The sequence below is a fragment of the Channa argus genome, chromosome 1 (genome assembly GCF_033026475.1).
Source record: "Channa argus isolate prfri chromosome 1, Channa argus male v1.0, whole genome shotgun sequence".
Classification (NCBI taxonomy): Eukaryota; Metazoa; Chordata; class Actinopteri; order Anabantiformes; family Channidae; genus Channa; species Channa argus.
This window is the reverse complement of record NC_090197.1, coordinates 29,335,818-29,360,056: the sequence shown is the minus strand read 5'-3', so window position 1 is coordinate 29,360,056 and position 24,239 is coordinate 29,335,818. Positions and strand designations below refer to the sequence as shown.

General features: G+C 40.1%; 1 protein-coding gene across 2 annotated transcripts; it reads left to right on the top strand.

The window, feature by feature from the left end:
* The first annotated feature begins 1,845 nt into the window (after positions 1 to 1,845).
* Positions 1,846 to 24,102, top strand: opn4a (opsin 4a (melanopsin)). Of its 2 annotated transcripts, none has more exons than XM_067480665.1 (11): positions 1,846 to 2,176; positions 11,447 to 11,589; positions 12,949 to 13,082; positions 14,439 to 14,642; positions 16,198 to 16,369; positions 16,764 to 16,940; positions 17,184 to 17,291; positions 17,706 to 17,889; positions 17,987 to 18,151; positions 18,807 to 18,863; positions 19,422 to 24,102. In XM_067480665.1, exons 1-11 carry the CDS (start codon positions 2,021 to 2,023, stop codon positions 19,584 to 19,586), a joined length of 1,665 nt encoding a protein of 554 aa, XP_067336766.1. In that variant the 5' UTR covers positions 1,846 to 2,020; the 3' UTR covers positions 19,587 to 24,102. The 2 variants fall into 2 exon arrangements, with proteins under 2 accessions (XP_067336766.1, XP_067336773.1); XM_067480672.1 differs by lacking the exon at positions 1,846 to 2,176 and adding an exon at positions 10,860 to 11,374.
* The last annotated feature ends 137 nt before the right edge of the window (positions 24,103 to 24,239 follow it).

The following is a 24,239-nucleotide window of genomic DNA, read 5'->3' as shown; positions in this document are numbered from 1 at the left end:
TTGGTGTCAACAGACCTGATTGTGGATCTGATCTGGTTCCTGGATTTCCCTAATAATCTCCTCCTGAAGGTACAGAGAAAGTCCCTGCAGCTTGTCCCCTCAGTGTCACGTAGCACCATGAGACAAACTGTCCTAGTGTGGTCCTGTGTGCTTTAAGAAGCGTAGCAGTTGTCTCTGGTGTATTTTTAAGGGTTTTTTGTACTTTACCAGTTTCAGTAAAAATTACTCGAGACTGAGTTTTGTTTTATTTAAAAAAACTCACTATTGAATGTCTAAGTGATTTGGTTGGGTAAAGAAATTGATATTTTAAAAAGAAATCAAATTGAATAAACTTGTGTAGTGTTTAAAATGAAAATTAAATTTCCAAGACTAAGTTAAAATTTATTCATGTTTTCAATACACATTAATTATTTAAGGCGGTTTCCTCTAATTTCTTTTAAGTGAGCTCTGCTTATCCTGGCTTCCAGTGAAGTTTAAAACTGCAGGACTTCTTTCACTTAACCTGAACCCTGAACAAAGCAGTATCACAGTGTAAAAATACTGCATTAGCATTAGCACTAAAATAAACCAAAAGCAGTTTCAATGCAGAATATCCTATTCCGGATTGATGATGCAGGAATCAGTCCCTCCAGGGTTTAGTGGCCTGTTCGCAGTGCACGCACGCACGCCCACACACGCACACAAACAGACATTTCTCCAGGTGTCTTTGTGCTGGAAAAGTGTTTTGTCAGTGAATCTTCCACCACAGTGAGAATTGCCTCAAATGATATTTAGTAGTAATTTCTGCAGTTTCCCAACCTCACCTGAAACCAGGAATTGTACTTCTGCATAGTAGTATTATTACTTTTACTTAATTAATAATTTTGTGTGTATGTGTCTTTATATCTTTTCATGACTGTTTTGCATCTTTTTATGCTCATTTAGTCTATGGTAACTTTGAAATCTCCAATGAAACTGAGCTTGCATCAGCTGAGATTAAATAAAGTATAATGATTAAAGCACAGAAGATGAAACATACTGTAGATATTACTGCAGTACAGGCCTGTGGAAGAACATAAATACATTACATTAAAGATGAGGTTTTTGATCAGCGCATTCCTCCCAACCGGTTAGTACTCACATATTAAGCCTCTGTGTTAATTTTGAATGATGTTGGTCGACAAAGAAGCTGCTGCAGACTAAATATCAACCTTGTGAAGGACAATTAAATGTTTTATTAACCACATGTGAGGAGAATGTGCCCAAAGCTTCCAACATTTAATCCTGACTGTTGTTCTCTCATAACTCTGCTCTCTCTGTAAAGCCTCTCAGGTTTATTTTGTCCTCCTCCTCCTCTCTCCTCCTCCTCAGACAGAGGTTCAGTCAAAGCTTTTCTCCCTGAACACACTAGGACTCTAACTGTAACTCTTTTGCTGGGGTGGGACATGTCCGACTACAGAGGTTGTTATGGTTGATATTGAGAGAGGCTTAAAGGGTGGGAGCACATTTGTAAAATGAAAAATTTTAAATGCCAACCCTGCAAACCGTCAAAGCACATTTTTATCCGGGCATGTCTTGGCCATTTTGTGTCTCATCCATCGGATCTGTAGTCTGTTTTCATTCCTGTGGGAGTTTTCCGATAATTTTACCTCGAGTGTTTTATCAGCAGGGACAAGCTGGACAGATGTTTGGGGCCCCCTAATGGCCAATCCTATTAGTACAACAACTGTCAGCTCCCTGAACCCCAACAAAAACACAAATGCATCACTGATGCTTCCCTGAGTGGGGCTCCCTCCAGCTACACTCCCGGGGTGTAGAATCACCACTGTTCACTTTGCAGGTCTCTGCGGTTATTCTCCATCTTCTTACTGTGGTTGTGTCTCTCTGTGGTCACCACCTTCTCTTCTGACATGCCGCCCCTGGTTTCCCCACTGCCTCTTTTCCTTAGTTGACACTTTGACCGACAGCACGAGAATCAGACTGTCCCACTCTCTCCTCGTGCAGGCAGAGCGCGTGAGCACGAGTGAGGAAGAGGCAGAGGATGAGCGGCGGGAGGAGCGCGCTGCTGCCGCCCACGCGGCAGAGCGTCACGGGGATCCAGGCGCTGTCGGCAGCGTCCGCGTGGAGCGGCAACGGTTCCGCGATGAATGCGCACGGGCGACTGGAACCTCAGACTCCCGCCTCGGCTGCATCAACGGTGAGTAGTTTTATTCTGCTCAATGTGCGTTAGTTTGTCGAACTCCGCAGAAAACGCGAAGAATGTGATTTTTACCTGTTTGCGGATGAAACAACTATAAAAATTCAACACGGTGTCAAAGTGAGAAACCAGCGGTAATGGTGTTTCATCATTGACCCGAGACCAAAATAAGAAAAGGTTCAGTTTTTTTGCGTTGGAGGTTTCCCATCAGCTGTTCAAACTGAAGCCAGCAGTGATGTTTATTTCAATCAAGTTCTCAAATCCTAAAGGTTAAAAATCTATAATAATGTTATATAATCTATAATACTGTGGCAGAATCTCATAATCTTCATTACTGTACTTAAGTACATTTTCTCAAATTTTTACTTTACTTAAGTAGATTTATTTATGACTTTTACTTCACTATATCTAAGAGCAAATATATCTATATTTTACTTCACTACATTTCCAATCAAAGCTGGGTTACAAATTACAATCACATAACTTTACACATTTTAGAATTTACTACTTTTTCCGTTTTGTTTTATCAAAACAAGTCACTAATGAGTAGGAGCGGGATTACGAAAATACGTGTTTTTACGTAGTGTGCGTGGATGGGTTACGAGCAGGGCTCCAAATTCAAACACCGTTGGTCCAGGGACAGTAAAATTTGCGCCTGGGACACACAGATTCTGGATCTAGGACAATTTTGAGCCAATAATGAAAATGTGCTCACAGTGTGGGTATTTAGTTGTTAAATTTTAACTACAGCACGAAGAAATAAATCTTCAATTATGTTCTGATATCACTGGATATGAATTCTATAAGACACCACTAAGATTAGCGAATAAGAAAATACACTTGTGGAGCAGCGTCTTCTCTCTGAGTCTCAGTGAGGACGGAGCAGACAGCTCATCTAATGTCAAAGTTGCTCCTTAACTCGACTGGACAACATCAGTGCTTGTTCGGATACCGGCGGAAAAACGCTCCGCAAATTAAGGATTTATAAGAGGAAATGATCAAAACGATCCTTACATGATCAGAAACGTGAAGAAAAGGGCTGTGCCCATAGTTCCACATCCACGGTCAAGTGTTCACAACAACAAGCTTGTTGGTTAATCGCTAACTGCTACAAATATGTTAGTGTACATCAGGCTCAAAGAACGTAGGTCTTATTTTTCTACTTTTCAAAGAATGTAGGTTTTATTTTTTAAATTCGTCTGCAATAAATTATACAAAGACCATTGGTCTGTCCGACCTGTGGGTGGGACGACGCATCAATGTAAATGTCATGTATACAAACGATTTCCTTATTATAAGACCATTTAATTAAATCGACGTAATTGCGTCACATTAGTCGAACCGTTGATGGGTTCCAGCCAGGTGAAAGTAAGTTAATCCGTGATCATCTAAAGTATTTGAAGCAGAGACAAAAGAACAGGGTACTCTGCCAGCTATGCTAAGTGTTTGACTTATTTTGCTGTTGAATTGCTAAATGTAGATGAAATTCCTTTACATTCCTTTAACTTGAATGGAGTTAGTCTGTCAAACGCAGATCAGCAGTTGGGACAGAACTATTTTCTGTTAGAGTCCTGCAGCGCACACTTTGTCATATTTGTTTAAAGAGAAGATGATTGAATAAAATATAATGTAAATGATTCATGAATTCAAATTTAAATGTTGAGTATATTAATTGAAAAATTAAGAGAGCATAATGGTAAAATAATCGATTGTTTAAACGAAAAACAATTGAAAAGGTAGTATTTGTTAGGTGCTCACTAAACCAGGATCTGTGTCAGTTCCTCCTTCCATGATCTTATTTAAAGATTAATTTGTGATATTAGCAGTACTGAAAGTGTGCCGGTATGCAGCAACGTCACTCTGAGTTTGGCGTGTTTACAGTCATTTCAATCATTGATTGAGGACATTTTTGTAATCCTCTTCGTCTGAAGGAAGCAGCGACAATGCCCTTGGTGGTCACAACCATCCCCTGTGTTTAAATCAGGTGCACAGAGCAAACTAAAGCTCCACGAGAAGCACAGAACTTCACACTCATGTTCCTCCTTGTTAAGGAGGCTCTTTAAGTCTGTGCATCCTTACCTTATGTCCAGCTCTGTGGACATTTTCTCAGTGGTTGTATCAGTGTATGATTCCTAAATGATTCCTAATCTCTCCCTCTGCAGATTCACCTAAATATTAACTTCATCTGATCAATGAATATCCAATAGAACAGATTTGATCAATAATAACGTGTATCAGTTTTGTCAGCTTAACTTTGTCTATCAAACCTGAGTGCAGCTCGTCTTTTTGGGAACTTGATAACTAGCAGTCATTACTAGACTTTAATGTCTTGCTGTGAGTGTGTGTGTTTATGTGTGTTTCTGCAGACCCTGTAGATTTCAGATTTAATTACAGCAAACTCAGACTTGCAGTGTGCTGTCAGAGAAGATCATAGGTGGAGGATGTGCTGACACAAAAAAGGGTCTTTTAGACGCATCAACATGATATGAACACAACTTTTGTTTGTCCAGGGTTTGTTTAGGTGCAGCAGCCTGTGGGTGTATGTAACATCCCACAAGCTGCCGGGGCCCCAAACGATTCTGAGTTGAAGACTTCACATTCCTGTTTAGCCTGTAGATTTACTGCTATGTGTTACAACCAAAAGACCTGAAACTATCACAGAAAATGCAAAACAACCCAACACAGACAGCTATTGACCCAGAATTATGCAAATGATGTTAGATAGTGTGAGTCTTTCTGTCTACACAAAGCCCTTCCAGCTGCGTACATCGTATGCATGTTTGAAGACGATTAAGGCTCAAAGAACTAATAGAACAAACAGAGCCCAACAGGAGACCTGTTTGAGCGAGATGTGGGTGGTAATTCAGAGGTCTGCTCCAACAATAGCTACAGTAAGTGTCTCCATTTTCCAATCTTGCAGCTGTTTAGGTTTCCTGTTGTGCAGTGGGTTTGGCTCTGTAATCTTGTTTGACATGTAGATGCAATAAATTTTACATCATGTAAATACAGTAGATCTGTTGATTTGGGGCAAACAGGGAATTCCTGCTTCTCTCTCACTTCACTGCTGCACAGAGGAATGATGGACTGGTGAAGTCTGAAGTTATAATTCTTAATATATCAAAGCCAAGTTTTGAATGTTATTCATGGTTGCCATAAACAGACATTTAGTATTTAGAGATGGAGATGTGTGTTCAGGGTTTGGGATTTTTGATGCAATTTGCAGCGAAGTGGTGCAAAGCGTAACAGTGGACACAAAGAGTTTTTGCTTCTTCTGGTTTGTATCAGTAAAAGTCAGGTGGCATCAGTGTGAGCAGCTGCTTTGTTCCACTCTGGCGGGTGAAGTTATTGATCTGTGTGAGGATCAAACACTGACCTCAATTTGGTCTCTAATGCCTGTTGTGTAAGAGACAATGGACGAAAGCACTCTCTTGTCCATTACCACTGCCCTGACCTGAACCTGGATCCAGCCTGAAGTCCGATGGCTCACGCACACATTTTTGTCCAATTAATTTCATTTTATCTAAATATGCCGATGCTTGAACTAAAAGTCCTCACAGGTCTAACACAAACACACACACACGCACACACAATTTAAGCTACATCAAGCCTGTGATGTGAATTTTCTCCACAGATTTTCTTCACAGTTTGACGTCGTCTGATCCTGTTTGGATACATCGTCTGTGTGTGTATTGTCATGTGGAACAGCTTGTGTGTTTCTTTGTGTGTTTGTATCTGGATTATACAGGTGGTACATGGCAGTTTGTCTGTGTGTGTATTGTCTTTGTGTTTGACCTCTGGCTTCACAGTGGTAAATGTGTGGAAATAGAGCTGAGAAGTGCTTATATCAGCTTGTATATAGCTTATATAGCTTGTACTGAGATTACGATGAAGAATAAAAGCTCCTAGAAATTAGTTGTAAAGATAAAATCAGCGAGTCATTTGTTTAATGCATTGAACTGCAGTGTGGCTGAAAAACTGTTGTGTTGCTCAGCCACTGCCAGCACAGCTTTAAACAAGATCTGCTAAGGGGCGACTGTAGCTTAGTTGGTAAGGCAGTTGTCCATGGACCATAGTGGTCAGTGGTTCGATCCCGGTCTTGGCTATATGTTGAAATGTCTCTTGGCAAGACACTGAACCCCTAACAGCCCATTCCCCTCCCCAGCTATGCAGTGCCGGTCCAAGCCCGGTAGAAATTGGGGAGGATTGCCTCAGGAAGGGCATCCGGCATAAAAACTGCGCTGCTCTTCTGACACTGAACTTATGTCGTATTGTATCGATGTGTTACTGTTGCAGTGAAAAATAGGTGTTATGTAATGAAGTGTCTCTGTAGTTGCTGGAAAACCAAATGGCATAAGACCAGAACCAGTAGTTGGTTCATGTTGGAAGAACAGATGTTACAGATGTTTATGCTTCCACATTTTTTCCTCCAACACACCGACCCTATGAGCTGCAGAATGGATTCCATCGCTTTATCTTATTACTGTGGCACCTGCATGTTCCACCTGTCACCTAACTGTGGCCCATTATTGATATTATTATTAGGTATCATATTGCATATGAAATTAGCAGAATTGTCAATGATGCATTTCATGAGTTGCTGACTTTGTCTTTACTAACAAATGGGCTGAGCAAAGCCTGTGTGAGTGCATGACAGTATCATGAAGCTGGTTATCAGCTGGTCACGTTAATTCTGGGTTTACCTTGAGCTACGAGCCCATTCATGTGAAAGAAGTTGTTAATGATCAAAGGGTAAAATCATTGCTGTTGTGTGTGTGTGTGTGTGTCCTGGTTAGGAACCGGAACACTCAAACTTTCCAAAACAATCCTCCAGACCTCGGGGGTGCTGGCTGAGTGTTAAACTGATATATTCATTGATCACAGAGGTTTTCCCCACGACTCACCCAGCTTCCCTCTACGTCAATCCACAGTAATGTTCTTCCTCCTCATGAGGAATCTTGCACCACAGAACCTCAGTCTGCTGCTGATACTGTAGATCATGGCTCAGAGTTCGTATTATGATGACTTTGGGTTCAAGTCAAGTCCAACTTTAAATTAATAGCAGACGTGTCCGTTATGTTTAAGTTCTGAAGCTTTGCAGGCTGTTATTATAAATCATCCCAGCATGGCTGGCAGCTGCCATCGATCAGTCGTCCTCCTATCAGAGGGTTTCTTCAGCCCCGGCTGCTTTAGTTTGGACTGGACAGTACAAACAGAACAAAACATATAACAGAAGTGAACCAGACGTGAGACAAGAGGAACTGAAGTACAGTGGAGCTCAACATCATTTCTAGGTCATGTTTAGTCAGGCAATAACAGTCGTCAGATGATTTCCCCACGCTGAAACTTCTGCATCACATTGAGGGAACTGGAATTCACTCGTCCCTCTGCTTTATGCTTTGGTCTTAATTGCTTAATTGCCCCTAAACAATTGATTTGATAATCTTCCAAAGGTGAACGTTATGGCAAAGAAAACGGCATCATAGACCAATTACGATGTATTATTTTGGTTAACATAATATCAAATATTGTAATTTATTAGTTAGACTGTTAAAAGTAGCTTAAAATGGAAATACTCTGTTAAAGTACAAGTACCCTAAAAGTATTGTACTTAACAGTTGTTGTTGGAGGTTTCCTGTCATAATTATGGAGACTCTTATCAGCATCACGAGATCATGTGACCTATGGAGGAACTATAAGAAATGGGGGTTAATGTGAGCTGTAGAAACTTTAATTATCTAAAGAGCGATGGAGACACAACTGGAATGTGGTTTAGCTGCATGTAGACTAGGACAGGTTGTATATTTCAAAGACCACTGATCCTTGATCACAGCACTCTGGTGGAGTGGTTAGAAGGTCCCCGGTTTGAATCTAGATAACACAGGATAAGTGGTTAAAGATGACAGATGGATGATTCCTGATCCAGTCTGAGCCATTCTGCACTCACTGATCTGCTGGTCCCCCATTCTAAAACCCCCAAGAGGTGGCTGCTAGAAACTCTCTTCACTGTCCCAGAAAAAAGAACACACTAGGTTAGGTTATACCTGTTCATTCATATTCCACTTTCTTGGTGTTAGGACTGGATAAGAACCAAAAACACATTGTAAAAATAAATTCAAACTCAAATTAAATCACCGATTGTCACATCCAGTGTTATGTTACACAGTCAGAAAGATTATCGTCACAATGGTATTAGAAGAGGTTTGTAGTGACACAGCAAGGTTCAATGTGAAAAAAACAGGTACTTCTGAGTGCAACTTTGAGGTGTGAAAAAACACAACCCCAAACAAGGCTGAACAAGGTGTGTCACATGTGTTAACACTGTACAACACAAACATTGTTTAATCTATCCTACCTGGAGCTGAGAGACATTGCTGATTGGACATGTAGATAAGTACCAGTGTTCATTATGACAGTTGCTTTTTTTTCTCATCTCAGAATGCCAAAATTCCCCTGTCAAGTCATTTCAATGATGCCTTCACTGACAATAAACTTTAGGTTGTACATGTAAATGAATTTCATTACACTACCCTTTGAATTTTCTATATTAAAACATCTCTCTAGTTCTAGCTGAAAATGCCTCCAGATGACATCACTTGGAGGAACCTTCAGTCCAGATTATGTTTTCTTGTTCTCACACTATGGGGTTTGTAATCAGGGTCAACCTGCTCCTCCAGATGACACCAACTGAACTCCTAATTATGAAAAACTCCTCCAGGTGATGTCATTTGAAGGAGTTTTTCAGCTAGAAGCAGAGAAATATTTGGCTATAGGGAAGTTTAAAAGCATTAATGTACATTTACACCGTAAATGGTTTAAGATGAGTGGAGTTGGCCTTTAGGAAGAAACCTTTGCAATGTAGAAAAAGAGGTTAATTTCATTTATTTATATTCATGAGTTTCATTTATTCTTATAAGGACTTTCCTGCTGGTCAACGTTGTGTCCTTGAACCATCATGATGCTCTGTTTGTTGCCTCTCTCAGCAGTCTGCACTATCACAACATGTCAGACTCCATCTGCATCACCACATCCTGCACTAGTTGTTCTTTTAAAAAAATAATTTTAGCGCTGAGTGCTTAGACTAACTGACACTGGACAGAATACTACGTGTTTTATGTGTCGCTGCAGGAGACGTGAAGGCTCAGCATCACATTGGGATATGCACCCGATCTCATTGGCTGGATGGTTAAAGCACAAGTTGTTCACGTTTTATCACACATTTAATGAACATTTTAATCATATCTAGTAACAATGGCAAAGAGATGATGATTTGTATCCTTTTCCTTCTCAGATGAGGGTTTGACCTGTTTGTGTCTCATGTTTTGGCACATGGGGATGATAAGCAAGCTTTAAACAGGTATAACACACCAACTGGCAGAAAAGGAGACAAATTCCAAAAAGAAAAATATTTACATTACATGACTTTAGTGAAGAAAATGTGCATCTAAAAAAGGCAAAAATGTGGACATCTAAGCTTTCAGGTTTTCTGTAACGGGACTGTGGCACTATATACACGGTATATCTTCTTCTGGTTTGAGTCTTTCCAACTCACTCACACTCTAACCGAGCTGCAGGGCAGGGACAACGCTTAGCGTGTTTCTGTTAATGCCCCACTCATTTCTGGAATTGTTGCTTTTTTGAGGCAAAAACCTAAAACCTGCTCTACATTTACATCTACATTTGGTCATTTGGCAAGCTCTTTTATCCAAAGCAACTTAGAACTAATTAACTTCAAGCAACAGAAAAAAATTTCATGGTTATATGAGAACGTTTGCTGGACTGAAGCTGAACATCACATGTTCTGCTATGCATAAAAATAGTCTGTACATACATTGTGTATAAATTGGGCTGCAGTGTGATGCTCGTTAAGGACAAGGAGTTAGAATCTTCATTTGTTCATCATAGTGAGTCTATCCGCCTGAATTACTCTGTCTATGAAAAATCCCAAAGGTTCTGATGTAACAATGGTATAATGACACAGCTGAAAAATATTTCAACAAGTGAATTTCTGATTTATAATTCTATGCAGCGAGGAGGGGATGGCTGGTAGAGTGGGGCTGCACTGACGAATGAGTCCATTCACTTTTAAAATACTTTTTTGTTTGGTTTTCAGTCAAATGAAACAGGGTGACACCCATCTCTGGATACCTGTACCTGATCTCTCATTTATTACCGTTAACATGGCAACAGAAGAGATGTGAGACACAGAGGGAGACATCAAAGCAGGTTAATTGGAAACAACCGTGTACAGGAGATGTGGAGGTGGTTTTCGTTTCAAAGCAAATAAAGCTTGTGATCGGTGATATCTGTGGACTGGATTTTCTGGCATGTGGAAGAATAATGTCATCACTGTGAAGGACGTGTAATCGCTCCTTAAGCTTTTTAATTTCACCTGTAATTAATGAACCGCTGCACTAAAAGTACAAGCTCAGACATCAGGTGTGTGTCAGAAACAGGAAGCAAATCCATCAGAGTTTAATAAGAAAGATTTTATCATGATCTGATAAGTCTGAGGCCATTGTACTCTCCTGGAAAACGGTGGGTTGCCCCCTTTGTTTGGGAATGAGTCACTACCCCAAGCAAAGAATGCCTCCAGATCGCCTCCTGCTGGAGGTCTCCCATCCATGCCCAACTGGTAGGAGACCCTGCAGTAGACCCAGAACACTTTGGGAGGGATTCTATATGCCATCTGTCCTGGGAATGCCTTGGAATCCCGCCATGCTACCTGGAAATCGTTGCTGGGCAGAAGGATGTCTGGAAAGCCTTACTAAACCTGCTGCCACCAGACTCAGGATAAGTGGAAGATAAAGAATGAATGAATTAAAAAAACATAGTGTCACTAACAGCAGTTTTGGTCTAATTAAGTACTTCAGTCAGGATTTTAGAAGTTCTACACAAAAATTTAACATACCAATGATGCCAGAAAGCCTGTTGATTGTGTTTTTCTTTTGCTTTTTTGTTGAAAACTTTCACAGTGAGGCTGTAAATCCCATTATTTTAATGATTCAATAATTGATTCTACTTTATGTGTTGCAAAAGCAGCCACATATTTAAATGTTTACATGCAATTCTGCACGATCCATGAGAGAGGAAGTATCAGGCAAACAGGAAGAGGAAGCAACACAGGTGTTTTCGAAATAACAAACACTGGTCTGCAGGGGAGCAGAGTGGCATAAAACTGCGGATACAGCAGAGCTGGAGGTACTGTTTGTGCACAAATCAAAAACCTGGGAATAGCAGGATGATCATGACAGCTTTGTGTTTTGTTAACAGGTGGCAATGGCGCCCGAGGACCAGTTCCCCTTTCCCACAGTAGACGTTCCTGACCATGCCCACTACATCATTGGCTCCATCATCCTTGTCATTGGCATCACCGGCATGGTCGGCAACTTCCTGGTCATTTATGCCTTCACCAGGTAACACAAAATACACGCTGTTAATTCAGATTCTTTTACAGTTTCAAGGTTTTATAGTCAATTGTGCAGTAATTAGAAAAGCTCTTCGGACAGTTTGACAAACTTATGGTTCACTTCTGGGATGGTCGGTCACAGTCCTGGTCCCAGCTTATCTCCTGCATGGTCACATTCAACCTCAGTCTGGTCATTTCAGCATTTGCTCATCTGCTTAAAAACACTCACAGCCAGGTTGCATCTTCAGTGTTTTGTTCCTTGTTCTTCCAGTCACAAACTCTGACTGAATATTCTCCTGAATGTTTGATTTTCTTGTTTTTGTCCTTTGCCTCGATCCATGTTTTTCCTCCTCCGTTTATCTGTAACCCAGTTACCTGTTGGCTTTCTGATACACCCACTTTTAGACTCACCTGTTGGTTATTATGTCTGCTGCCACTGGCTTCTGATCCAGCTGTTAGATCGTTATTTCCTCACTGAGGTAAGAAGGGAAGCCAGAGAAACTGAAGGTAGGTAGATAGTAAACTTTCTGAACACACATGGAGTCAGTGATAATTACAAGTTAAGTCAAAACAAAAAGTCAGCTGGTGTACAGTCTTTCGCTGTAATGTCTTTATAATGTTTGAAAAGCTGGAAACTGTCTGCACAAAGGGAAACTTCTTACTGATGCTGAAATCAAGCAAAACCAAGACGAAGACAGGAGAAACATCTAGTCTCTGCTCTGTTTGAGGCAGACATACCTGCACACAGCTGGTGTGATGTGGTGGACTGTAACATGTCCTTTACAGCTACAGACAGAGGGCAGCATGTCAAGGCCATGCTCACATGTTGTAAACTGTCTACAGAGGTGGAGGCAGTGATGGCTTGTGTCCCTCTTTATTTTCCATTTGAGTTGCAGCTGTCAGTTTGCTCCAGCTTTTCCTCTTGGAGCTAGGACCTTGAAAATAGGGAGCTGGCGGCGTTTTCTTTGACCTGTTTCCCTGAACACCACCACCCTCAGTCTCTTCTTCTGTCTACAGAACCACACATATCCTGTTACTTCAGCTGCTTGCTGAATATTAATGAGGACAGTAAAGTCAACTTTACCTCTGAAAACACCACATGAGCATCAGAGACACAGTCCACTGTTCATTGCTGGATCGTCAGTTTTGTTCTTCTTCTCATTTATGTTATCTCATTTATACCTGTGTCATTTCAGTAAATCCATGCACTTTATCACTTGGATTTCTTCAACAGTTTTTTTTCCCTGATAGACAGCGTGACAGGAGGCCTGATTGTGTGTCTGTGTGTGTGTGTGTGTGTGTGTGTGTGTGTGTGTGTGTGTGTGTGTGTGTGTGTGTGTGTGTGTGTGTTGTGTGTGTATTGCAGGAGTCGCAGCTTGCGGTCCCCAGCCAACATGTTCGTCATTAACCTGGCCATCACAGACCTGCTGATGTGCATCACGCAGACGCCCACATTCTTCATCACCAGTATGCACAAGAGGTGGATCTTTGGAGAGAAAGGTAGCAACAACTGCACACACACGTTGCACTAACTAACACAGCTGAAAGTAATTTACTGCAGATGAATGTTAGTGTTGCTTACTAATACTAATGTCGTCATATGGGATGAGGTCAGCAGGAACAGAGAAAGTGTGGAGATGGTATTTAAAGTAATTAATGGGCTAAAACGGTTAATTTCAAAATTAAGATATAGTTTGTGGATGGTTGGTGCAGAGTGCTGCAGGAACATAAAAATAGTGGAACATTTACACAAGACATTCAATTTGCTATGAGTTAAATCAGTAAAGAAAAGCACCAGTGCACAAACAAAACTCAGTGAAGCATAAATTACTCTAAACTCAACATATGATGATAAAATAATATTGCTAATAATTTCTCTGTGTTAAAACAGTTCTTCACTGATTAAATTAAAGCTCTGCTGTGATTCTCATCCTTCATACTGTGTGAGTTTGTTCCAGCTCAAAGAAAACATGACGTCTCCACAGAGAGACGCTCCGAGGGTTTTTAGGACACCGAGAGTTCACAGGATTTTTTATTTCCACTGCGATAAGAAGAAGAGAAGGACAAACACAGGGGGTGTAGGTTTACAGTGTATTATTGAATGAGCTTAACATGATAAGACATTGTAAAAGCAAAGGGTTCACACTAAATTCACATTTAATCATCTCTGTGTTTAACATTTAGTTCATTTGTTCACATGAACATAATGCATGTTTTAATTTTCTTTGTTTTCTTACATTACATCTTTACTCCATGTGCAACATATTAAGTTTGGTGTTGGTGTTTAGTTTTAAAGTAGAAGAGTGTGAAGGCACCGTGTGAGGTGAAAAGATGTATCAAGTTTTTTTGTGGTTCGGTCGAACACTACAGAGCTGCAGCAGCATCTGAGACACACAACATACGGATATAATTACTTTACAACACACAGACATGATGCACATATTGTTGGCTTCACTGTGATTTACACCATCATTTCTTATGTCTGTTACAAATAAACAGCTACCCCTGATATCTGCTGAACTATGCAGAACTTCATTTAGAATCCTAATGTTTTCACCTGTCCTACAGTAATCAGCTGTCAGAAGCTCATCGCAGCTCATTCAGCATCATTTAAATGGAAGAATCTGCCAAAGTGTGAACAATCAAAGACTAAAACTTTGTACTAGTTACTTCCACCAGATCTTTTTGGAAAGTGTAGTTCCACAACTACTTTCCAAACAAATAGAAAGAAACACAGATTTTCTCATAGAATATTTTAATTTGACCGGAACATGTTAAGTGTGATCAGAGTCTGTCCATTCCACACAGTTTGTAACCATCCTCTGTCTCTCTCTCTCTCTCTCTCTCTCTCTGTAGCATGTGAACTGTACGCCTTCTGCGGCGCCCTCTTTGGGATCTGCTCAATGATCACGCTGACTGTGATTGCCGTTGACCGATACTTTGTCATCACGCGACCTCTGACCTCCATCGGAGTGCTGTCACGGAAACGGGCATTTCTCATCCTAGTGGCAGCCTGGGTCTATTCTCTGGGCTGGAGCCTGCCGCCGTTCTTCGGCTGGAGTAAGGACACACACGTAACAACACAAATAATGTGAATTACATTGGTGTAAATGTGCATCTCCTCTCAAGAAATGTATTTAATTTTGCTTTAATTAACTTCTGAAGAAGGAACACTTGAATGTTCAATAAATATTATTTTGATTAAAAAAAGTCAAGTCAAACAAGTTTCCCTTGTTTTTAAATTTCAAAATAAGGGAATGCAAACTTATGCATCAGGCTGTATATTTTACTCCATTGTAGTTCCTTCTACTTAATTCTGTTCCATCTGATTAAAAGTAAAAACATCATCTTTGTTTTTCTTTTTTCAGTGTGTAAGTCGAGCCGACACATAGTTACATCAGTATGAAAATAGTTTTCTTATCATATATTAGTTACTGTACTGGAATAAGTACTCGGGTGCTTTATTTAAATAGTAAATAAAATAGTAATACTAAAAAAAGTCTTGATTTCAAAATCTGAGTTAAAAGCACACAAGTATCATCAGCAAAATATATTTTGAGTCACAAAAGTAAAAGTAAAATGACAAATTTTCAGAATAATACATTTCATACGAGGGGATTATAAATTTTGATGCATTCATGTGTTCATCATTTTATTGTTGCTGCTGGTAACAATGGAGCCTATTGTAATCCTATTATTACTGTATTACTGTACATCGAAACATATCTTTATCTTTAACAGTTTCTTGAAATTTATTTATAAATGATATTAATCACAAAACTACAGCTGTCGTATAAATGTAATGGAAGAAGTAAGAAGCTCACATGGACGAGCAGTCATGCACGAATTATCCCAGGTCAAATTGTCCCTAGTGTCTGCTGCTTAGTTGTGAGTCCCTTTGGATAAAAGTATCTGCTGAATGGCTAATTGATGTTGAAAAGTATTTCAATCTAAAATGTAGAAAATATGTACACAGTATTTCTAAACACAAATGTACAGGTTAAAGCACAAGGACAAGTCATTAGTGTGACCTCCCCCTCCTCTTAGCATGTGCTGAACTCACTTGGGCCAAAAATAGGAAGGAATGGAGGACCAAGAAAACTGTCAAAATCTGATGGGGCGTTTCTCAGAGTTTCTATTCTGAGACCAGAAGAAGTCCAATAAGGACCTCACTCAGCATCTGGCAGCTTCATCTGGAGGCCACAGATCCTTCAACAGTCTAAACGGGGCTTGATCAGGACTGGTCTTTGTGGAAGGACAGCAGCCAAGAAGCCAGTTTTCCAGAAAGGGAACTGAAACAAAAAGCTGAGATGTGGGGGGGACAAATTAACATTATGTACATATTTCCTGTATTTTGTGGTTATGTCTGAATACAGAGACCTACAGTAGAGATAAATATGGATCGTCACTGCAACATTGTTACAAAAGCAGGGCTGATGGTGACCTAAGACTTTTGCACAGTACTGTAGTTAAAGTAGGAAATACTCAAATACCGTACAATTTAGTTCTACTTTTCTTGAGTGTATTTGATGTAGAAAGTTTGCTGTGTGTGGAGATGTTTTAAGCAGGATGTCACATTTAAACCCCTCTCTATGTCTGTGTCTCTCGCCATCAGGTGCCTACGTCCCAGAGGGCCTGATGACTTCTTGTACGTGGGACTACATGACCTTTACCCCGTCGGTGCGAGCATACACCATGCTGCTCTTCGTCTTTGTCTTCTTCCTGCCACTCTTCATCATCATCTACTGCTACGTCTTCATCTTCCGAGCCATCCGCACCACCAACCAGTCAGTCAGTCAGCCTGTGTGTTATTGTGCTGTTATTGTGTGTGTGTGTAATTTGCTTGGTGGGAAAACCTTTGAAGGAGCAGTTTGGTTTAAACTGAATTGCGTACACATTAAAGCAGTAACATCAGTATATGATATACAAATTTATTCTCGGATGTGTTTCTTCCAACATTTGATTTTTATTGCTTCTCATTAAACGGTCAATAGTAACTTAAATCCTTATCTCCTTGATAATTTTCATGAATTGACGTGAACATTTTAGATTTTTGCAGAAACTTTTTTGATGAGGCACATGTGGAACAAATCTGGACAAGACTTTTACATTGGTGATGACAGTTCTATGGTGTTTAAAGTAATCTGTTTTAGTAAAACTTTTTTTACTAAAATTTTTCAGGGCTGTGGGGAAGGTGAACGGCAGCGTTCACGGCCACGGCAGCAGCCGCGACTCTGTGAAGAGTTTGCACCGTCTGCAGAATGAGTGGAAGATGGCGAAGATAGCACTGATTGTCATCCTGCTCTACGTCATCTCCTGGTCGCCGTATTCCACAGTCGCCCTCACTGCCTTTGCCGGGTAAACACACTGAAACAAACCTGCAGCACATGCTGTAACATCATTATTACTGCTTTTATTTAAATAAAGTACTTTTTTTTTCACTCCTGTTAACATGACTTAATCAAATAAAATCTGTGAGCCAGTTATTACCTTGATCCTGTCTGACTTATTTTAATTTTGGACTTAGTCTCTTCGTGTCCATGACCAACACATTAATCTACAAGCTCTGGTCTGGTTCCCCCCGTGTGTTTCCTGCTGCAGATATGCAGACATGTTGACTCCATACATGAACTCTGTGCCCGCCATCATCGCCAAGGCCTCGGCCATCCACAACCCCATCATCTACGCCATCACACACCCAAAGTACAGGTAACACATTTAGAATGGCATCCTCCACTAATTCAAGAGTCAACAAAGCAACACATTACAGGTCTCTCTCATTTCATGAATCCTCTGAGTAACACTTACAGAGAATTCACTCTGACTCTGTGGGAAGACTGCACAAGCTGTCCTGTCATTTTTTCCGTCTTTTTTTGTCACTGTGGAATCATTTTCTTTCAATTTTTGCTCAAAGCCAAGGAGCAAAAACAGAAATTATATGATACTAAATAAAAGTTTATGACAGTTGTAGTTTTAGAACAGCTTGTATCACTGCAAATGTTTGGGTACCTTTCTGTTTTATTATACTTTTACTTTTACTCCACTACACGTATCTGACTGTTTTATTTTCTGTGCAGATGTTTAAAGTACTGATTATAAACATCTGTCTGTTTTTCTCTGCAGGATAGCCTTAGCCAAGTACATCCCATGTCTTGGAGTCTTGCTTTGTGTACGTCCTCGTGACCTCCGCTCAGCCAGTAGCAGCTTCATGTCCACCCGTCGCTCCACTGTGACTAGTCAGAGCTCTGATTTCAGACGGCAGAGCACCGCCAAGTCCCGGCTGTCCTCCTTCTCGGACAGTGAGTCGGTGAGTTCAGAGCAGTCTGAGCCGAGGAATCAGCTCCAGTGATGGAGAACAGGGATATAAAGCCAGAGATGAGTCTTGTGGTGTGTTTCCTCTTCAGGGTTTGACCGACATCGAGGCCGACCTGTCCAGTATGGGCTCCAGACTGGCCAGCCGCCAGGTCTCCTGTGACATCAGCAGAGACACCGCTGAGATTCCCGAATTCAAAGCCTCCTCTAGTATTAAGTCTAAAATGAAGAGCCACGACTCGGGCATCTTTGAAAGGGTATGCCCCCACCTGCAAATCAGAGCTCAAATCTCTTCAGCCCCAGTGTCTCACTTTGGGCTCTGATCAGTCCATAACACTTCTTGACATGATTAGCTGCGTCTTGGCTAAAGCTCAAGTTATAAATCAGCAAGCGTCTGAATTGTGGATTAATTAACGGCGGGAGACTGTGTGATTGAAGCCACTCTAGGTACAAACAAATCCTCCCCCTGCAGCCCAAAAAGGTTTTTCCACACAGAATACAATGGTAAAAGAGACATTTTTAAAACTGCCACAGTTCCCGTTTTGTCTCATCAAACAGAGCAGCATCTCTGTGCAGATGTTAATCTGGGTTAGTGCTTTGTTAGTGCTTTCTCTTTAATCCATTCAATGTGATTTTTAGCTCCAACCAGAAAATCCTCTTCTCCTTTTGATCTTAATTGTGAACTGAATCCTTTCAATTATTGTTTGACAGATGGATTAGTCTGTAGGTAACTGATTGATGAATGGTGCTCTGGTCTCCTGCTGCAGGGCTGTGATGCCTTTGATTAAAATTTAATTTAAGAAACTTCTTAAATTAGAAACTCCTTCTTGACAGAACCATCTCCTGCATGATGTTGGTTCATCAAAATAATCATCATCGTCAGAGGTTTGTGTTTGTTTGTTTGGTTTCCAGATGTCCTATGACGCGGACCTCTCTATGGCAGGAGTCGAACGCAGCAGCATTTCAAATGTGAGGACTGTCTGACTCTATTAATCCATTATCTGTAACCCCTCATCCTGTTCAGTGTCACGGGGGGCTAGAGTCTATCCCAGCTTTATTTGAGATGAAAGGTGGGGTCCACACTAAATAGGTCTCCAGTCTGTCTCTAGGATAGCACAGAGAGACACACACAGACAACGATTCTTACTCGCATTCACACTTACAGGCAATTTAGAGTGCATGTGTTTGGACTGTGGGAGAAAACCAGAATACCCAAAGGAAACAAAAGCAAGCAAGGGGAGGACAGGCAATCTCCAAATAAAAAGGCAATAAAGGGAAGTAGACAGCTTAATCAAAGAGGTGGTATTTTAATTATTTAAAAGTAACAGCATCCCCAAAGTCACCAGTAGTAATCCTTTGAGGACCATGGACATAGCTACATAATGTCCATCTAATTGTATGATATATTCTAAAAACAAGAGTTTTGTTTGTCAAAACGGTATTTTATAAAATACATACAGTGACATACAGAAGTGAAGTGATTCCTAAAAGGTAGTGTTGATATAACTGTATTTCTCTGTATGACAGAGCGGGGATTGCACGGAGGGACATGTGATGCGAGGCGCACTCAGTCGTATCCCAAGCATCGTCATTACCTCAGAGTCCAGCCCCTTTCTTCCCATTGGACGAAGTGGTTCCCACACCGCCCGCTCCAAAATATCTAGCATCAACACGGAGACTGGGTCCAGGTAGACCTCATCCCTCTGAATCCAGCAGCCAATCACCTGCAGACTCTGGAGCAGCTCATGTCCAGTCAGAGATTCAGAAATGGAGAGTAAAGACACACCTGAAGTGTTCACCTGAAGCACAGAAAGAGTCTGTTTTTACACCTTGATTACAGAAGTGATCTGTCTCAGAAGATCAAGAGTTAAAGACCAGGAAATGGAAAAAAAAAACATCCAGCATTTTGTTTTTGTAAATTAAGAAGACTTGTGCATTATTATCAAGAGCATCTTAATGCTTTTAAGCTCTTTCAGTGTCCTCATCCTCAACCAGAAAATTGGAGGGGAGGGGCTTTGGCACTGAGCCAATTAAATCTATAAATTAACCAAAAATCCGCCCCAAAACAAGAGTTACAGTTTAAAGGTTTAGGTGTTTTACCTACCGTGGCTGAAATGAGATAAGCTGTAATCAGGTAGATTATGTAAAGACTCCCATGTGGTTGCACATTTCCTGGACAGTTAACACTAAAGAAAACTATGCAAAATAAAATACAGTGCCGTGAAACAGTATTTTCACCCTTCCTGATTTTTTTTATGTTTTTGCATATTTGTCACATATGGGTGGCACCATCAGTTAGTATGTAAACTTTTTCGCATAGGGCCAGGCAGATTTGGACAGTTCTTTTTTGCCCTGATAAATAAAATCATCATGTACAAACTCGGGTTATCCTTGTGTGATAATTATATTTGTTTAATGATCTGAATAATTTAAGTGTGACAAATATGCAAGAAGTATGCACAGCACTGTAGCTTCTCATAAATCATGTATCTGAGGCAGTTTGTTTTAAAGTTTAAGTTGAACCTAATGTCATTTCATGATTCAGATGGAGCTGAAAAGATCTTAAAACCACTGGACTAAATAACATCTTTGTTTTTAGTCTGTGTCTTCAGGTGAGTTCCTCTGAGGCAGGTGAAGGTCTCTGAGCCCTTTAGTAGAATTTTCTTTTGTTGTGGGAAAAAAAATATTAAAATAGGATGACTGTATTGTGAAGAACATTTTTAGGGCATTCTCTACCTTTTTCTGTAAGTGCTTTGGTTTACTGTTTTTGTTGTTGTTGCTTTCCTTGTATTTATCTGTCTTTTTCCAGCTTAATCCTCTGCAGGGTGACATGACAGGCCGAAGGTTTGTCTGGTTCTCTGTGATTCACCCAAGGGAGTAATACAAATCCAAATTGAGGACCAGACTTTCAATTTAAAAACCAAAGGTCTTCCAACTGATCATTCACTAAATCATCTTTTAAAATGTGAAAAATTAAATTTAACCTCTGTTAAGCTAATCAGCCAAACTGTTATGTTAGAAGGAAAAGTTTGAGGTTTATTTGTTTTAAGTGATGGAAGAATAACTGATCCCTTAATGAAGTAAAAGTACAAATACTGTGTCATAAGAAAAACCCCAAAATTCAAAATACAACTTGAGCATCAAATTTTCAGCAAATTGGAAGTTTTTTGATATATAATAATGCATTATCTAAATTAATCTTGCAATTTGTGAAAATAATAAAGTAGCTACTGCAGCTGTCAGAGAAATGCAGTGCAGTAAAAGTACAATACTTCTCTCTGAAATAAAATTCTTGACCCATAATTTTTTGTTTCCACACATCTAAGACGTGACAGGATTTTCTAAATTATCAGACAGTTTTCACTGTTTGTCCCCATCAGACTGATCCCAGAAGCCTGATGCCTGCAAAAGCACTTTAAAGAATTTAAGAGTCCAGACTGTATTTACAAAGGTTTCCCTATGCTATTATGTTGTTTCGTTTGTGTTTATTCTGTTTCTTTGATAGTTGCATATTATTAAGTGTCTAAGTGCTGGGAACTGTAGTGGAATGTGATTGTGAGGCATACAGGAGGTGTGCGACTGTGGCGCAGGAAGGTAGAGCGGTTGGCCACCAATTTCACAGTTGTTGGTTCAATCCCTGGCTCCTCCGATCACATGTCAAAGTGTCCTTGAGCAAGACACTGAACCCCAACTTAGTTGCTCCCGGTGAGTGTTGGCCAGCTGCATAGCAGCTCCCCCATTGGTGTATGAATGTGTGTGTGATTGTGAGTGTGAATGGGTAAATAAGAAGCAGTGTAAAGCGCTTTGAGTGCCAATAGGTAGAAAAGTGCTATATAAGTGCAGAACATTTACATTTACCATTTACAGGAGGTTAAAAAAAATTGATTTTAAAACAGTTCTGCATTAGACAATTGGACCTGCTGGTCCAAAAATATCTATTTGAATGTTTCTGAAAATTAACACAGTGATTGACTAACAATAACCCGAAGAACTGGTGACTGAGCTAAACCGACCTGTTTCAGATGCTGACCTGAAGGTGTAGCAGATGTTGGCTAAACTGAGATATTAGCTACTCCTGCAGGATGTTGGAGGTGCTATAACTGGGCTAAAACTTAGTGTGGAAATGAAGGTGTTAGCCTGGTATAATCATTAGCCTGGGATCATGTTAAAGCAGTTAGCTAGCCAGAACTTAGCTGGAAAACTTAGCTAAAAAAAGAAAAACAAATTTAAATAGAATTTCTGACTTAAAGTATTACCTAATTATAACAATACCAAATCCGCTTTCAAAGTAAAGGCTAAAGTAAACCAAAGATACACCAAAATTAAAACATTAGCAAAGCAGAACTGCTAAATCGTTAGCTACGAAAATATTTTAGGGGTTAAATTGGAGCTAAAATCATGACATCGGGATCCTGCATTTACAGGATATGTTTCTCATAAATAAGAAATCCATATTTCTGAATCTTATACGATTGCTAATTATTTTTGTTTAAAAGTCCAATGTTCTAGTGGTTATAGCCAGCCCTGACACAACTTTAGAGCTGCTATGTTGGTTTAGGTGATGCTGTAGTTTATTCTTCTCACTCCATTGTCTTTATGAGACCTCCCATGCAAACTCTACTTCATGTCACAGTATAGCAGAGTAACACTAGAGTTTAATGCAAATCTCTGCACACAGCTCAACAGTGTTGAAAAACAGTACTGAACATAAAGGCAGGTGTTCTACAACCCCAATTTAAAAGAAGTTGGGAAAATGTGTAAAACACAAATAAAAACAGAATGCAATGATTTGCAAATCTCATCAACCCATATTTTTATACACATGGCAGCATAACGTCTCAAAAAAGTTGGAACAGGGTGATGTTGACCATTGTGTAGCATCACCACTTCTTTTGACAACTGTCTATAAACATCTGGAAAGTGAGGAGACCAGTTGCTGGAGTTTTAGGAGAGGAATGTTGTGCCTTTCTTGTCTGATGCAGGATTGTAGCTGCTCAACAGTCCTTGGCCTTTGTTTTCTTTTTATGATGTGCCGTAAGTTTTCTATTGGTGAGAGGTCTGGACCGCAGGCAGGCCAGTTCAGCACCCGGACTCTTCTCCTGTGAAGTCATGCTGTTGTGATGGATGCAGTATGAGGTTTAGCATTGTCTTGCTGAAATATGAAGGTCTTCCCTGAAAGAAACGTTGTCTGGATGGGAGCATATGTTGCTCTAAAACCCTGTATGTACATTTCAACATTGATGGTGCCTTTCCAGATGTGTAAGCTGCCCACAATAGGCACTAATGCAGCTCCATACCATCAGAGATGTAGGCTTTGGAACTGTCTGCTGATAACAAGCTAGATGGTCCCCGTCCTCTTTAATGCACAGGACACTGTGTCCATGGTTTCCAAAAAGAATTTTAAATTTTGATTCATCTGACCACAGATTTTCCATTCAGCCTCAGACCATTTTAAATGAGCTTTAGCCCAGAGAACATTGCGGTGTTTCTGGATCGTGTTCACATATGGCTTCTTCTTTGCATTATACAGCCTTAACTAACATTTATGGATTGCACAGTGAACTGTGTTCACAGACAGTGATTTCTGGAAAGTTTCCTGAGCTCATGCAGTGATGTCCAGTAGGGAGTCCCAAGATCATACACATCCAGTTTTGACCTTCGACCTTGTCCCTTGTGCACAGAGATTCCTTTGGATTCTCTGAATCTTTTGATGATGTTATATACTGTAGATGGTTCAAAGTCTTCACAATTTTATGTTGAGGAACATTTTTGTGAAATTGTTCCACAATTTTTAGACACAGTTTGTCATAGATTGATAAACCTCTGCCCATCTTTACATTTGAGAGGCTAGGCCTATCTGAATTGCTCCTCGTATACCCAGTCATGTTACTGACCTGTTGCCAATTAACCTAATTAGTTGTCAAATGCTCCTCCATTAGTTTTTGATTTGCCGCAGATGTGTGGATGCCATCAAATTCAAAATGGGTTAATATTTTCCATGAAATGGTAAAATGTCTGTTTCATCATCTGATATGTTGTTTATGTTCTATTGTGAATAAAATATGGGTTGATTGCATACTCTTTTTATTTACCTTTTACACATTGTCCCAACTTTTTTTGAATTGGGGTTGTACATCATTCTTGTGTTTTAAAGTTCCTGTTCTGTAAGACGTATTGTGAATTGTTACTCCTACTTGCAGTACCTCAATGTTACACGTATTTATTTTTCTAAATAAATGTTTGTTTCACCATTAAACTCCTTCATTGTTCCTCCATCACTGCAGAACCTGTAGAAATGACAGAAGACATAAGACAGATTTTTAATTTTGTGACTGAGCGTAAGAA